Source organism: Lichenostomus cassidix, unplaced genomic scaffold, assembly GCF_008360975.1.
Source record: "Lichenostomus cassidix isolate B80296 unplaced genomic scaffold, HeHo_3.0 HiC_scaffold_39, whole genome shotgun sequence".
Taxonomy (NCBI): Eukaryota; Metazoa; Chordata; class Aves; order Passeriformes; family Meliphagidae; genus Lichenostomus; species Lichenostomus cassidix.
In genome coordinates this window covers 813,989-831,194 of record NW_028147446.1, presented here as the reverse complement: position 1 = coordinate 831,194, position 17,206 = coordinate 813,989, and the positions used below count along the sequence as shown (strand labels likewise).

At 42.9% G+C, this 17,206-nt stretch overlaps 1 protein-coding gene across 1 annotated transcript in view; it reads left to right on the top strand.

Annotated features, from left to right (window-relative positions):
• The first annotated feature begins 6,932 nt into the window (after nucleotides 1-6,932).
• LOC146422627 (adhesion G protein-coupled receptor E3-like) overlaps nucleotides 6,933-17,206 on the top strand; it is a 34,082-nt gene continuing 23,808 nt past the window's right edge. The window contains exons 1-4 of the mRNA XM_085045769.1: nucleotides 6,933-7,065; nucleotides 11,633-11,771; nucleotides 15,087-15,276; nucleotides 17,005-17,062. Coding sequence (XP_084901895.1) covers nucleotides 11,647-11,771; nucleotides 15,087-15,276; nucleotides 17,005-17,062 — 373 coding nt within the window. The 5' untranslated portion in view covers nucleotides 6,933-7,065; nucleotides 11,633-11,646. The remainder of the gene's footprint in view (nucleotides 7,066-11,632; nucleotides 11,772-15,086; nucleotides 15,277-17,004; nucleotides 17,063-17,206) is intronic.

Here is a 17,206-nt window from a genome sequence, read left to right as displayed (position 1 = left end):
GAAATTCTGAATTTTTGGGGTGAAATTCTGGAGTTTTGGGGTTTAAATCCTGAATTTTGGTGATTAAATACTGAATTTTTGGGGTGAAATCCCCAATGTTTTGGTCAAAATCTTGAAATTTTGGGGAAAAACCTGGAATTTTGGGGATAAAATCCTGAATTTTGGGGTGAAATTCTGAATTTTTGGGGTGAAATCCTGAAATTTGGGATTTAAATTCTGAATTTTTGGGTGAAATTCTGGATTTTTGGAGTTTAAATCCTGAATTTTGGGTCAAAATACTGAAATTTGGGGTGAAATTCTGGATTTTGGGGTTTAAACCTTGAAATTTGGGGTAAATTTTTGGTGAAATTCTGAATGGGTAATCTATTTTGTTTACAATTTGGTAAATCCGAATTTGGGTGAAATCCTGAATTTTGGGGTGAAATTCTGAATTTTTGGGGTTTAAATCCTGAATTTTGGGATTTAAAACTGGAATTTTGGGGTGAAACTCTGAAATTCTGGGGTGAAATTCTGGAGTTTTGGGGTTTAAATCCTGAATTTTTGGGGTGAAAATCCTAAAATTTTGGGGGAAAATCTGAATTTTTGGGGTTTAAATCCTGAGTTTTGGTGATTAAATACTGAATTTTTGGGGTGAAATCCCCAATTTTTTGGTCAAAATCTTGAAATTTTGGGGAAAAACCTGGAATTTTGGGGATAAAATCCTGAATTCTGGGGTGAAATCCTGAATTTTTGGGGTGAAATCCTGAAATTTGGGATTTAAATTCTGAATTTTTGGGTGAAATTCTGGATTTTTGGAGTTTAAATCCTGAATTTTGGGGTTTAAAGCCTGAATTTTGAGGATTAAATCCTGAATTTTGGGGTGGAAAGCTGAATTTTGGGTTCAAATCCCAAAATTTGGGGTTAAAATCCTGACGTTTCAGGGTGAAATCCTGAATTTTGGGGTGAAATTCTGAATTTTGGGGTGAATTTCTGGGGTTTTGGGGTGAAAATCTGAATTTTTGGGGTTTAAATCCTGTATTTTGGGGTGAAAATCCAGAATTTTGGGGATTAAATCCTGATATTTTGGGGTGAAATTCTGAATTTTTGGGGATGAAATCTTGAAATTTGGGGTGAAAATCCTGAAATTTTGGAGATTAAATCCTGAATTTTGGGGTGAAAATCTGAATTTTTGGCATTAAAATCCCAAAATTTGGGGTTAAAATCCTGAAATTTCAGGGTGAAATTCTGAATTTTGGGGATTAAATCTTGAATTTTGGGAGAAAATCCCAAATTTTGGGGTAAAATCCTGAATTTTTGGGGTGAAATTCTGAATTTTGGGGTGAAAATCTGAATTTTTGGGGTGAAATCCTGAATTTTTTGGTCAAAATCCTGAAATTTTGGGGATAAAATCCCGAATTTTTGGGTTAAAATCCCAAATTTTGGGGATTGAATCCTGAAATTTCAGGGTGAAATCCCAAGTTTTGGGGTGAAAATCTGAATTTTTGGGGTTAAAAGCCTGAACTTTGGGATTTAAATCCTGAATTTTGGGGTTATAATCCCAATTTTTGAGGTTAAAATCCCAAATTTTTGGTGGAAAATTCCAAAATTTTAGAGTAAAATCCCAAATTTTTGGTGTAAAAATCCAGATTTTTGGGGCTAAAATCCCACATTTTGGGGCAAAATCCCAAATTTTGATGTAAAATCCCAAATTTTTTGTGTAAACCCCCAAATTTTGGGGTTAAAATCTGGAATTTTTGGTGTGAAATCCCAAAATTGTGGTGTAAAATTCTGATTTTTGGGGTTAAAATTCCACATCTTGGGGTTAAAATCCCAAATTTTTGGTGTAAAAATCCAGATTTTTGGGGCTAAAATCCCAAAATTTTAGTGTAAAATCCCAAATTTTTGGTGCTAAAATCCCAAATTTTTGGTGCAAAATCCCAAAATTTTGGTGTAAAATTCCAATTTTCGGTGTGAAATCCCAAATTTGGTGTAAAATTCCATTTTTTAGGTTAAAATCCCAAAGTTTGATGTAAAATTCCAAATTTTGGCGTTAAAATCCCAAATTTTTAGTGTAAAATTCTAATTTTTGGTGTCAAATCCCAAATTTTGGGGCTAAAATTTGACTTTTCAGCCCCAAAATGAGTATTTTCAGCCCCAAATTTGAATTTTTAGCCCCAAATTTTGTATTTTTTTCCCCATTTTGGTATTTTTTTTGCCCAAATTGGTATTTTTTTGCCCCAAATTTGTATTTTTTTGCCCCAAATTTCAATTTTCAGCCTCAAATTTTATATTTTCAGCCCCAAATTTGGTATTTTTGAGCCTCAAATTTCCATTTTCAGCCCCAAAGTTTGTATTTTTCAGCCCAAATTTTGAATTTTCAGCCCCAAATTGGTATTTTTTTGCCCCAAATTGGTATTTTTTTCCACCTGATTTGGTATTTTCAGCCCCAAATCAGTTTTTTTGACCCCAAATTTTGAATTTTCAGCCCCAAGTTGGTATTTTTTTGCCCCAAATTGGCATTTTTAACCCCAAATTGGTATTTTTACCCCAAATTTTATATTTTCTAACCCCAAAATTGGTATTTTCAGCCCCAAAATTCAATTTTCAGCTCAAATTTGGTATTTTTTTGCCCCAAATTGGTATTTTTAACCCCAAATTGGGGTTTTTTTGCCCCAAATTTTGAATTTTCAGCCCCAAATTTTGTATTTTTTGCCCCAATTTGGTATTTTTTTGTCCTAAATTTGTATTTTTAACCCCAAATTGGGTTTTTTCCCCCAAATTTGGTATTTTCAGCCCCAAATTGGTATTTTTTTGCCCAAATTGGTATTTTTAGCCCAAAATTTTGTACTTTGAGCCCCAAATTATGAATTTTTTTGCCCCAAATTGGTATTTTTGAGCCAAAAATTGGTATTTTTTTCCCCCAAATTGGTTTTTTTCCCCCAAATTTTGTATTTTCAGCCCCAAATTGGTATTTTTTTCACCCCAAATTTTGAATTTTCAGCCCCAATTTGGTATTTTTAACCCCAAATTGTTTTTTTTTCCCCAAATTTGGTATTTTCAGCCCCAATTTGCATCTCCGGCCCCCCAAGGCTGAACCTTCGCTTTCCTCTCTCTCACTTCCCCTTTTTGGGGTTTTTTTTGGGTTTTTTTTGGGTTTTATTTCATCCCAACTCCTCCCCCAGCGGGTTTTGGGGTGAATTGAGAGGCAGAAAAAAAATGGGAATAAAAAACTAAAATCTTGTTTAAAAAATCCCATTAAAAACCCAAAAAATCCCATTGAAAAATCCCATTAAAAAAACCAAAAATCCCATTAAAAACCAAAAAAATCCCATTTAAAACCTAAAAAATCCCATTGAAAAACCCTAAAATCTCATTAAAAAACCCCTAAAATCTCATTTAAAAAATCCCATTAAAAACCCCAAAAATCCCATTAAAAAACCCCAAAAATCCCATTGAAAAAACCCAAAAATCCCATTAAAACCCAAAATCCCATTAAAAACCAAAAAAATCCCACATAAAAATCCCAAAATCCATAAACAATAATAAAAAACCCATTAAAAAACCCAAAATCCCATTTAAAAAACCCCAAAAACCCATCAAAAAACCCAAAAATCCCATTGAAAACCCCAAAATCCATTAAAAAACCCAAAATCCCATTGAAAAAATCCCATTAAAAACCCCCAAAATCCCAATAAAACAAAAATCCCATTTAAAACCTAAAAAATCCCATTGAAAAACCCTAAAATCTCATTAAAAAACCCCTAAAATCTCATTTTAAAAATCCCATTAAAAACCAAAAAAATCCCATTTAAAAAAAACCAAAAATCCCATTTAAAAACCCAAAAATCCCATTTAAAAAACCCCAAAATCCCATTAAAAAACCCCAAAATCCCATTAAAAAACCCCAAAATCCCATTAGAAAAAACCCCAAAATCCCATTAAAAACCCCAAAATCCCATTTAAAAAACCCAAAATCCCATTAAAAACCCAAAACCCCATTAAAAACCCAAAAATCCCACTAAAAAACCTCAAAATTCCACAAAATAATCCCAAAATCCCATTAAAAAACCCTAAAAATCCCATTAAAAACCCAAAATCCCATTAAAAAACCCCAAAATCCCATTAAAAAAACCCCAAAATCTCATTTAAAAAAAAACCAAAATCCCATTAAAAACCCCAAAATCCCATAAAAAAACCAAAAATCCCATTTAAAAAACCCCAAAAATCCCATTTAAAAAACAAAAAAATCCCATTTAAAAAAACCCCAAAAATCCCATTTAAAAAAACCCCCAAAAATCCCATTAAAAACATCCCTAAAATCCCATAAAAACAAAAATAAAAAATCCCATTAAAAAACCCCAAAAATCCCATTAAAAAAACCCAAAACATCCCAATAAAAACCTAAAAAATCCAATTAAAAAACCCAAAAAATCCCATTAAAAAACCCCAAAAAAAAATCCCATTAAAACCCCAAAAATCCCATTAAAAACCAAAAATATCCCATTTAAAAAATCCCATTAAAAAACACAAAAATCCCACTTAAAAAAAACCAAAAATCCCATTAAAAACCCCAAAAAATCCCATTTAAAAAATGCCAAAAATCCAATAAAAACAAAAATAAAAAATCCCATTAAAAAACTCCAAAAATCCCATTAAAAAACCCAAAAATCCCATTTTAAAAAACCCAAAAATCCCTTTTTAAAAAACCCAAAAATCCCATAAAAACAAAAAAAAACCATTAAAAACCCCCAAAAATCCCATTAAAAACCAAAAATTTTGTCAGATTTTCCCATTTTTTCCCTCATTTTCCCAGATTTTCCCATTTTTCCCCTCATTTTCTCAGATTTTCCCTTTTTTTCCTGGATTTTCCTCCATTCCCCAGATTCTCCCTCCTTTTCCCACTTTTTGCCCAATTTTCCCAGATTTTCCCTGGTTTTTGCCTGATTTTCCCCATTTTTTCCCCAGATTTCCCAGGATTTGTCCCAATTTAATGACCCCACAAGGGTTAGGGAGGAAAAAAACGAGAAATTTCTGGGAAATGTGGGAAATTCGGAAGGATTGGGGTTTCCTTCCAGGGATTTTTGGGGAAAAAAGGGCAAAAAGGGGGAAAAAAAGGGAGAAAAAAGGAAAAAAGGAGGAAAAGGGGCAAAAAAAAGGAGGGAAAAAGGGGCAAAAATGGGGGGAAAAAAGGGGGAAAAAAGAGCAAAAATGGGGGAAAAAAGGGAGAAAAAAGGGAAAAAGGGGGAAAAGGGGCAAAAAAAGGGGCAAAAAATGGGAAAAAAGGGGTAAAAATGGGGTAAAAGGGGATAAGAAAGGGGAAACCCCAAAACCCCATTTCTGGGGATCCCAAATCCCTGAGGGAATGGAGAATCCCAAACCCAAATCTGTAGGGAATGGAGAATCCCAAACCCAAACCCATAGGGAATGGAGAATCCCAAACCCAAATCCTATAGGGAATGGAGAATCCCAAACCCAAATCCTATAGGGAATGGAGAATCCCAAACCCAAATCCTATAGGGAATGGAGAATCCCAAACCCAAATCCCTGAGGGAATTTGGGACCCCAAACTTCATTCCTGGGGATCCCTGAGGGAACTGGGCACCCCAAACCCAAACCCCTGTGGATCCCTGAGGGAATTGGGGATCCCAAACCCATTCCTGGGGATCCCAAACCCAAATCCCTGAGGGAACTCCTCAGCCCATTCCTGAGGATTCCTGAGGGAATTGGAGACCCCAAACCCAAATCTCTGAGGGAACTGAGGACCCCAAACTCCATTCCTGGCGATCACTGAGGGAACTGGGGACCCCAAACCCCAAACCCAAATCCCTGAGGGAATTTGGGATCTCCTCACGCCATTCCTGCGAATCCCTGAGGGAATTTGGGATCTCCTCACCCCATTCCTGAGGCTGCCATGGTTTTGTTCCTGAGGGAATGGATGATCTCCTCACCCCATCCCGCCTAGCCAAGCTCCCCTTTTCCCAACCCTGGGGATCCCAAACCCAAATCCCTCAGGGAATTTGGGATCTCCTCACCCCATTCCTGAGGCTGCCATGGTTTTGTTCCTGAGGGAATCAATGCTCTCCTCACCCCATCCCGCCTAGCCAAGCTCCCCTTTCCCCAACCCCAAATCCCTGAGGCACTGAAGGACCTCCTCACCCCATTCCTGAGGTTGCCATGGCTTTGTTCCTGAGGGAATGGATGATCTCACCCCATCCCGCCTAGCCAAGCTCCCCTTTTCCCAACCCTGGCGATCCCAAACCCAAATCCCTGAGGGAATTTGTGATCTCCTCACCCCATTCCTGCGGATGCCATGGTTTTGTTCCTGAGGGAATGGATGCTCTCCTCACCCCATCCCGCCTAGCCAAGCTCCACTTTTCCCAACCCTGAGGATCCCAATGGCGCCCCCTCCCTCCCCACACGACTACTCGACGCCCCATTGGAGGAGCCGCCTGTCCATCATCGCCATCAGCCAATAGGAGCCGCGAATCGCCCCGGATGGGCGGGACTAGCTCCTAGAGCAGGAGGGCGGGGCGCCGGCTCAGATCCGCGCTCCTATTGGCTGTCTCAGCCCTTCCTACCCAGCGATTGGCTAAGACGCCTGTCAATCACATCCGAGCCCTCAGGTGAAGAGGCAAGGCTTGCTGTCCTCTCCTGTCAGCCAGGTGCCTCCGCGGGAGAGACGCGGCACCCGATTGGCCGCTCCACCCATCAATCATCCTCACCTGCGCCTGCCATTGGTCGAGGTGTTCACCCAGAGGTGTGAGGGGGAAGCACCTCCTTGCCTCTCATTGGATGATCTCCCTGCCCATCAACACCTCTGCGCCATTCCATTGGCTCCGCGCACGGCGGGCCGGGCTAGTGTCAAAATCTCCCTCCTCTGATTGGTTAAGACGCTAAGGAAGGCGGGCCCAGACGCTGAACTCGAGCGGTGATTGGGCGCGGGGCGGGGCGGCTGTCAGTCAGCGCCGGCCGGGGCGGCGGCGGCGGCTGGGCGATGGCGGCGGGCGAGGAGCTGCCGGTGAGGGAGGAGCGGTGCGGAGCTGCCCGGAGGGGGCGGCCGGGGGTCGCCATGGCAACGAGCCGCCGGTATGAGGGGCTTTTCATTCAAAAAATGGCAGTTTGCTTCAAAGAGGGGAGAGGTCTCCATTCAGGGCTGAGGGGATGAGGGGGAGGCGGGAAAAAATCCCCTCCTGAGGGGAGCCTGAGGGTGACCCCACCCGGAATGGTGGTTTTGAGGGAAATTTGGGGGTCTCACCCGATTTTTGGGATGTTTGGAGTGATCTCCCCCCTTTTTGGGGTGGTTTTTGGGGTCTGAGGGACGCCCAGGGTGACATTTGGAATTTTTTATTCAAAAAGGGGAGAGGTTTCCTCTCAGGGATGAGGGGATGAGGGGGAGGCGGGAAAATCCCCTCCTGAGGGGAGCCTGAGGGTGACCCCACCCGGTAATGGTGTATTGGGGGGAAATTTGGGGGTCTCACCCGATTTTGGGGGGTTTGGAGTGATCTCCCCCCTTTTTGGGGTGGTTTTTGGGTCTGAGGGGCGCCCAGGGTGACATTTTGAATTTTTTATTCCAAAAGGGGAGAGGTTTCCCCTCAGGGCTGAGGGGATGAGGGGGAGGCGGGAAAATCCCCTCCTGAGGGAGCCTGAGGGTAACCCCCCGGAATCGTATTTTGGGGGGAAATTTGGGGGTTACAACCGATTTTTGGGCGTTTGGAGTGACCTTCCCCCCTTTTTCGGGTGGTTTTTGGGTCTGAGGGGCGCCCAGGGTGACATTTTGAATTTTTTATTGAGATGTTTCCCCTCAGGGATGAGGGGGAGGCGGGAAAATCCCCTCCTGAGGGAGCCTGAGGGTAACCCCCCGGAATCGTATTTTGAGGGGAAATTTGGGGGTCACACCCGATTTTGGGGGGTTTGGAGTGATCTCCCCCCTTTTTGGGGTGGTTTTTGGGGTCTGAGGGGCGCCCAGGGTGACATTTTTTGAATTTTTTATTCAAAGAGGGGAGAGGTTTCCTCTCAGGGATGAGGGGATGAGGGGGAGGCGGGAAAATCACCTCCTGAGGGTGACCCTACCCGATAATGGTGTTTTTGGGGGGAAATTTTGGGGTCTCACCTCCTTTTTTGGGGTGTGACACCCCCTGAGGGGCGTTTGGAGTGATCTCCCCCCTTTTTTGGGTGATTTTTGGGGTGTTTTTGGGGTGATTCCCCTTTTTGGGGGCTTTGGGGTATATTGGGCTCACGCTGCTCTGAGGGGAGATTTTCCCCTAATTCCCAGTCACCCCAATTTGGGGTTTATTATTAATTTAAACCCATTTTTGGGGTGATTCCCCTTTATGGGGACATAGGGCTCACCCTGCTCTGAGGGGATTTTTTCCCCTAATTCCCTAATTTGTGCTGAAAAATGGCAATTTTGAGCCCAAAAGTGGCGATTTTGAGGCAAAAAGTGGCGATTTTGGTCTGGAAAATGGGAATTTTGTTCTGAAAAATGGCAATTTTGAGGCAAAAAGTGGCAATTTTGAGGCAAAAAATGGGAATTTTGAGCCAAAGAATGGGAATTTTGTGCCAAAAAATGGTAATTTCGGTCTGAAAAATTGGAATTTTGGGCTGAAAAGTGTGAATTTTTGGCTGAAAAGTGGGAATTTTGTGCCAAAAAATGGGAACTTTGTGCTGAAAAGTGGGAATTTTGTGGCAAAAAGTGGGAATTTTGAGGCAAAAAGAGGCAATTTTGTGCCAAAGAATGGGAATTTTGGACTGAAAAATGGGAATTTTGGGCTGAAAAGTTGTGATTTTGTGCCGAAAAATGGGAATTTTGGTCCGAAAATGGGAATTTCGTGCCCAAAAATGGTAGTTTTGTGCCGGAAAGTGGGAATTTTGTGCCGCAAAGTGGGAATTTTGGGCTGAAAAATGGGAATTCTGTACTGACAAATGTGAATTTTGTGCCAAAAAGTTGGAGTTTTGTTCTGAAAAGTGGGAATTTTTGGCCCAAAAGTGTGAATTTTTGTTTGAAAGTGAGAATTTTGTGCCAAAGAATGGGAATTTTGGGCCCAAAAGTGGTAATTTTTGGCCCAAAAATGGTATTTTTGTGCTGAAAATTGTGAGTTTTCTCTGAAAAATGGGAATTTTGGTCCAAAAAATGTGAATATTCGTCTGAAAAATGGGAATTTTGTGCCTAGAAGTGGGAATTTTGTTCTGAAAAATGGGAATTTTGCACTGAAAAGTGGGAATTTCAGTCTGAATAATGAGAATTTTGTTCTGAAAAGTGGGAATTTTGGGCTGAAAAATGGGAATTTTGGTCTGAAAAGTGGGAATCTTGTTCTGAAAAATGGGAATTTTGGGCTGAAAAGTGACAATTTTGTGCTGAAAAGTGGGAATTTTGCAGTGAAAATGGGAATTTTGGGCTGAAGAATGGTAATTTTGCCAAAAAGTGGCAATTTTGAGGTGATAAACTAGAATTTTTGGCTGAAAAATGGGAATTTCACAGTGAAAAGGGTGAATCATGTGCTGAAGAATGGGAATTTTGGTCTGAAAATTGGGAATTTTGGTCTAAAAGGTGGGAATTTTGGGCTAAAAATGGGAATTTTGGGCTGAGAAGTGACAATTTTGGCAGAAAAAGGGGAATTTTTTTCTGAAAAGTGAGAATTTTGGTAAAAAAAAGGGAATTTTGTTCTGAAAAGTGGGAATTTTTGGCTGAAAAGGGGGAATTTTGTGCCGAAAAATGGGAATTTTGTTTTGAAAAATGGGAATTTTGGTCCGAACGATGGAAATTCTGTTCTGAAAAGTGACAATTTTGTGCTGAAAAATGGGAATTTTGCACAGAAAAGGGTGAATTTTGTGCCGAAAATTGTGAGTTTTGGTCTGAAAAATGGGAATTTTGTTCTGAAAATGGTGAATTTTGTTCTGAAAAATGGGAATGTTGGTATGAAAATTGTGAATTTTGGTCTGAACAATGGGAATTTTGTGCTGAAAATTGGGAATTTTGTGCCGAAAAATGGGAATTTTGGTTTGAAAAATGGGAACTTTGTTCTGAAAAATGGGAATTTTGTTCGAAAAGTGGTAATTTTGGTCTGAACAATTGGAATTTTGGGCTGAAAAGTGACAATTTTGTGCCGAAAAATGGGAATTTTGCACTGAAAAGGGTGAATTTTGTGAAAAAAATTGGGAATTTTGTTCGGAAAAATGGGAATTTTGTGCCGAAAAGGGGGAATTTTGCACTGAAAAGTGGTGATTTTGTTCTGAAAAGTGGGAATTTTGTGCCGAAAAATGGGAATTTTGTAATTTGTTCTGGAAGATGGTAGTTTTGCCAAAAAGTGGCAATTTTGAGCTGATAAAGAAGAATTTTGGGCTGAAAAATGGGAATTTTGCAGTGAAAAGGATGAATTTCGTGCTGAAGAATGGGAATTTTGTGCCAAAAAGTGGGAATTTTGGGCCGAAAAATAGGAATTTTGTTCTGAAAATTGTGAATTTTGTTCTGAAAAGTGGGAATTTTGGGCTGAAAAGGGTGAATCTGATGCCGAAAAGTGGGAATTTTGTTCTGAAAAGGGACAATTTTGGGCCGAAAAATAGGAATTTTGTTCTGAAAAGGGTGAATTTTGCTTTGAAAATTGGGAATTTTGGTCTGAAAAAGGGGAATTTTGGTCCGAACGATGGAAATTCTCTTCTGAACAGTGGGAATTTTGCTCTGAAAATGGTGACTTTTGGTCTGAAAAATGTGAATTTTGTGCCAAAAAGTGGTAATTTTGTTCTGAAAGGTGGGAATTTTGTTCTGAGAAGTGACAATTTTGTGCCGAAAAGTGGAAATTTTTCACTGAAAATTGGGAATTTTGCTCTGAAAAATGGGAATTTTGTGCTGAACAATGGGAATTTTGGGCTGAAAAATGGCAATTTTGGGCTAAAAAATGGGAATTTTGGACTGAAAAGTGTGGATTTTGTTCTGAAAAATGGGAATTTTGCACTGAAAAGTGTGAATTTTGTGCCAAAATTTTGTAATTTTGTTCTGAAAAATGGGGATTTTGGGCCCAAAAGTGTGAATTTTCGTTTGAAAAGTGAGAATTTTGGGCCCAAAAAAGGGAATTTCACAGTGAAAAGGGTGAATTTTGGGCTCCAAAATGGTATTATTGTGCTGAAAATTGTGAGTTTTGTCTGAAAAACAGGAATTTTGGTCAAAAAAAATGTGAATTTTGGTCTGAAAAAGGTGAATTTTGGGCTGAAAAGTGGGAATTTTGTTCTGAAAATTGTGAATTTTGTGCCGAAAAATGGGAATTTTGTTCTGAAAAGTGGGAATTTTGTTCTGAACAATGGGAATTTTGTTCTGAAAAGTGACAATTTCGTGCCGAAAAATGGGAATTTTGTTCTGAAAAGTGGGAATTTTGTTCTGAAAAGTGGGAATTTTGGGCCAAAAAATGGGAATTTTGGGCTGAACAATGGGAATTTTGGGCCGAAAAATGGGAGTTTTGCAGTGAAAATTGTGGATTTTGTTCCGAAAAATGGGAATTTTATGCTGAAAAATGGGAATTTTGTTCTGAAAAGGGTGAATTTTGTGCCGAAAATTGTGAATTTTGGTCTGAAAAATGGAAATTCTGTGCCGAAAAGTGGGAATTTTGATCTGAAAATGGTGAATTTTGTTGTGAACCTGTGAATTTCCCTTTTCCCTCCCCAGGTGATCGCGCTGCCATGGCCTCCCCCGGCAGCCCCGAGAGCTCCTCCTCCCCCGAGGCTGCTGCAGCCTCCGGAGCCTCCGAGGAGAGCCTCAGCTCCGAGGAGCTGCAGCTGCTGGCCAAGCTGGAGGAGCAGAACCGGTCAGGAAACACCTAGTTTGGGGGTGGAATTGGTATTAAAATTGACTGGGGGGAAATAGCTCTATTTTTGGGGAAAATATGTCCATTTTTGGGGCTATTTTGGCCAAGCTGGAGGAGCAGAACTGGTCAGGAAAATAGATTTTTGGGGGTTTTATCAACTTTTGGGGGTGGAATTGGCTTTGGAATTGATTGGGGGGAAATATCTTCATTTTGGGGGGAAATAGCTCCATTTTTGGGGGAAATATCTGCATTTTCTCGGGTAATATCTCCATTTTTTGGGAAATAGCTCCATTTTTTGGGGAAAATACCTGAATTTTTTGGGGGAAATATCTCCATTTTTGGAGGAAATATCTCCATTTTTGGAGCAATTTTGGCCAAGCTGGAGGAGCAGAACCTGTCAGGAAACAGCTTTTTGGGGGTTTTATCTACTTTTGGGGGTGGAATTGGCATTAGAATTGATTGGGGGAAATAGCTCCAATTTCGGGGAAAATATCTCCATTTTTGGGGGAAGTATCTTCATTTTCGGGGAAAATAGCTGAATTTTTCAGGGGAATATTTTCTTTTTTGGGGTGGTTTTGAGGGCAATATCTTCATTTTTGATGGAAATATCTCCATTTTTGGGGAAATACCTTCATTTTTGCAGCTATTTTGGCCAAGCTGGAGGAGCAGAACTGGTCAGGAAAATAGCTTTTTTTGGGGTTTTATCAACTTTTGGGGGTGGAATTCACCTGAAAATTGATTGGGGGGAAATATCTCCATTTTGGGGAAAATATCTCCATTTTTGGGGGAAATATCTGCATTTTTGATGGAAATATCTGCATTTTTGATGGAAATATCTGCATTTTTGATGGAAATATCTTCATTTTTGGAGCTATTTTGGCCAAGCTGGAGGAGCAGAACCTGTCAGGAAAACACACCTTTTTGGGGTTTCTACTTCTTTTTGGGGATGGAATTTGTCTGAAAAGTGATTTTGGGGAAAATATCTCCATTTTTGGGGAAATAGCTTCATTTTGGGGAAAATACCTGCGTTTTTCAGGGAGAATATTTTCATTCTCACTGCCAATATTTCTATTTCGGGGGCAAATAGCTCCATTTTTGGGGGGAATATCTCCATTTTTGGAGAGAATATTTTCATTTTCAGTGCCAGTATTTCTATTTTGGGGGCAAATAGCTCCATTTTTGGGGGGAATATTTTCATTTTTGGGTCCAGTTTGGGTCACTCCCACCTCACTTGGGTCCATTTTGGGTCAATCCCACCCCATTTTAGTCCATTTTGGGTCCATTAGGGTCAGTTTTGAGTCAATCCCACCTCATTTGCACCCATTTTGGGTCAATCCCACCCCATTTTGGGTCAATCCCACCTGATTTTGGTCCATTTTGGGTCAATCAGGGTCAGATTTGGGTCAATCCCACCCCATTTTGGGTCAATCCCACATGATTTTGGCCCATTTTGGGTCAATCAGGGTCATTTTTGGGTCAATCCCACCCCATTTTGGGTCAATCCCACATGATTTTGGCCCATTTTGGGTCAATCAGGGTCATTTTTGGGTCAATCCCACCCCATTTTGGGTCAATTCCACCCCATTTCTCCCCATTTTCTGTCCCTCCCACCCCATTTTGGCCCATTTTGGGTCACTCCCACCTGACCTGAGTGCATTTTGGGTCAATCAGGGTCAGATTTGGGTCAATCCCATCCCATTTTGGGTCAATCCCACCCCGTTTTGGTGCATTTTGGGGCAATCAGGGTCAGATTTAGGTCAATCCCACCCCATCTCTCCCCATTTTGGGTCAATTCCACCCAGTTTTGATGTATTTTGGGTCAATCAGGGTACATTTTTGGTCCATTTTGGGTCAATTCCACCCCATTTTGATACAGTTTGGGTCAATCCCGATCCATTTTGGGTCAATCCCACCCCATTTGGGTCAACTTTGGGTCAATCCCATCCTGTTTGGGTCCATTTTGGGTCACTCACACCCCATTTTAGTCCATTTTGGGTCAATCAGGGTCCATTTTGGGTCACTCCCACCTCACTTGGGTCCATTTTGGGTCAATCCTGTCCCATTTTGGGGCAATCAGGATCCATTTTGGGTCAATCTCACCCCATTTTAGTCCATTTTGGGTCCATTAGGGTCAGTTTTGAGTCACTCCCACCTCATTTTCACCCATTTTGGGTCAATCCCACCCCATTTTGGGTCAATCCCACCCCATTTTGGGTCAATCCCAACCCATTTTGGCTCAATCCCACCCCATTTTGGGTCAATTGCACCCCATTTTGGGTCAATCCTACCCCATTTCACCCCATTTCTCCCCATTTTGGGTCTCTCCCACCCCATTTCTCCCCATTTTCTGTCCCTCCCACCCCATTTTGGGTCAATCAGGGTCAGATTTGGGTCAATCTCACCCCATTTTGGGTCAATCCCACCTCATTTTGGTCTATTTTGGGGCAATCAGGGTCATTTTTGGGTCAATCCCACCCCATTTTGGGTCAATCCCGATCCATTTCTCCCCATTTTGGGTCAATCTCACCCCATTTTGAGTCTCTCCCACCCCATTTCACCCCATTTTGGGTCAATCAGGCTCAGTTTTCTGTCCCTCCCACCCCATTTCTCCCCATTTTGAGTCCCTCCCACCCCATTTCACCCCATTTCTCCCCATTTTCTGTCACTCCCACCCCATTTCAGGTCCCTCCCACCCCATTCCTCCCTGTTTTGAGTCCCTCCCACCCCATTTCTTCCCATTTTGGGTCAATCCCATCCCATTTCTGGTCAATCTCACCTTATTTCGGGTCTCTCCCACCCCATTTCTCCCCATTTTGAGTCAATCCCACCCCATTTTCTGTCCCTCCCACCCCATTTTGAGTCCCTCCCCACCCCATTTCTCCCCATTTTGAGTCAATCCCACCCCGTTTTCTGTCCCTCCCACCCCATTTCTCCCCATTTTGAGTCAATCCCACCCCATTTTCTGTCCCTCCCACCCATTTTTGTCCCTCCCACCCCATTTCTCCCCATTTTGAGTCAATCCCACCCCGTTTTCTGTCCCTCCCACCCCATTTCTCCCCATTTGAGTCAATCCCACCCCATTTTCTGTCCCTCCCACCCCATTTCTCCCCATTTTGATCAATCCCACCCCATTTTCTGTCCCTCCCACCCCATTTTGGGTCCCTCCCACCCCATTGCTCCCCATTTTGAGTCAATCCCACCCCGTTTTCTGTCCCATTTCTCCCCATTTTGTGTCTCTCCCACCCCATTTTCTGTCCCTCCCACCCCATTTTGAGTCCCTCCCACCCCACCTCACCCCATTTCTCCCTTCCCCAGGTTGCTGGAGGCTGACTCCAAGTCCCTTCGCTCGGTGAACGGCTCCCGGCGGAACAGCGGCTCCTCGCTGGTGTCCAGCTCCTCGGCCTCCTCCAACCTGAGCCACCTGGAGGAGGACACCTGGATCCTCTGGGGACGCATCGTCAACGAGTGGGACGAGTGGCGCCGCAAGAAGGAGAAGCTGCTCAAGGTGGGCTCGGGGTTGGGGTGGTTTGGGGTGGATTTGGGGGGGATTTGGGGTGGATTTGGCCAATTTGGGGTGCATTTGGGGTGGGTTTGGGTGGATTTGGGGGTTTGGGGTGGATTTGGCCAATTGGTGGTGTTTTGGGGTGAGTTTGCCCACTTTGGGGTGGATTTGAGGTGGTTTGGGGTGGATTTGGCCACTTTGGGGTGAATTTGGCCAATTTGGTGGTGGTTTGGAGGGGTTTGGGGTGGATTTGGGGTGGTTTGGGGTGGATTTGGGGTGGTTTGAGAGGGTTTGGGGTTGGTTTGGGGTGAATTTTGGGGGGATTTGGGGTGGATTTGGGGTGGATTTGGCTAATTGGTGGTGGTTTGGGGTGATTTGGGTTGGTTTGGGGTGGATTTGGGCAATTTGGGATGGATTTGGCTAATTGGTGGTGGTTTGGGGTGGATTTGGGGTGGATTTGGGGTGGATTTGGCCAATTTGGTGGTGGATTTGAGGTGGATTTGGCATTGGTGTGGTTTGGGGTGGATTTGGGGTGGTTTGGGGTGGGTTTGGGGTGGATTTGGCCAGTTTGTAGTGGTTTGGGGTGGATTTGGCCAACAGTGGGTTTGGGGTGAATTTGGAGTGAATTTGGCCAATTTGGGGTGGGTTTGGGGTGGATTTGGGGTGGTTTGGGGTGGGGTTGGGGTGGATTTGGATTTGGGGTGGATTTAGAGTGGGTTTGGACAGCTTGGGGTGGATTTGAGGTGGTTTGGGGTGGTTTGGGGTGGGTTTGGGGTGGATTTGGAGTGGGTTTGCCAAGGTGGATTTGGGGTGCTTGGATGGATTTAGGGTGCTTTGTGGTGGATTTGGCCACGTGGGTTTGGGGTGGATTTGAGGTGCTTTAGGGTGGATTTAGGGGGATTTGGCCAAGGTGGGGTTTGGGGTGGATTTGGGTGGATTCCAATGGTGGGTTGGGGTGAATTTGCACACTTTGGGGTGGATCTGGGTGGGTTTGGGGTGGATTTGGCCAATTAGGGTGCATTTGGGGTGGTTTAGGGTGGATTTGGCCAATTTAGATGGATTTGGGGTGGGTTGGGGTGAATTCGGGTGTTTGGGGGGAGCCCAATAGGTGGGTTTGGGGTGGTTTGGAGTGGTTTGGGGCAGTTTGATTGTTTTGGGCTGGATTTGGGGTGGTTTGGGGTTAATTTGAGGTGGTTGGCAATTTGGCCACTTTGGGGTGATTTGGCCAATTTGGTGGTGGTTTGGGTGGGTTTGGAGTGAATTTGGGTGGATTTGGCTAATTGGTGGGATTTAGGGTGGGTTTGGGGTGGTTGGATGGATTTGGCCACTTTGAGGTGATTTGGGTGGGTTTGGGGTGATTTGGGGTCATTGGGATGGGATTTGGGGTCAATTTGGGTGGGTTTGGGTGGATTTGGGGTGGACTTGGATGGGTTTAGGGTGGGTTTGGGGACAATGGACCTTTGGGGCAGATTTGGAGTAGATTTGAGCTGGATTTAGGATCGCTTTAGGGTCAGTTTAGGATGTTTTTAGGGTCACACCGATCCCATACTGATCCCAAAAGGAATCCCTCCCCATTTCTGCACCATCGTGTGGCAGCTGCTGTGCAATGGGATGGATTTGGGATGGGTTTAGGATGGATTTGGGATGGGTTTAGGGTGAATGGGGTACATTTAGGATGATTTTCAGTACATTTAGGATGTTTTTAGGATCTCACTGATCCCATACCCACAGGAACTGATCAGAAAAGGAATCCCTCACCATTTCCACACCATCGTGTGGCAGTTATTGTGCGATGAGGTGGATTTGGTGTCAGTAGGATGAATTTAGGATCCATTTAGGATCCATTTAGGATCCATTTGGGATGTTTTCAGGAACTGATCCAGAAGGGAATCCCTCCCCATTTCTGAGCCATCGTATGGCAGTTACTGTGCAG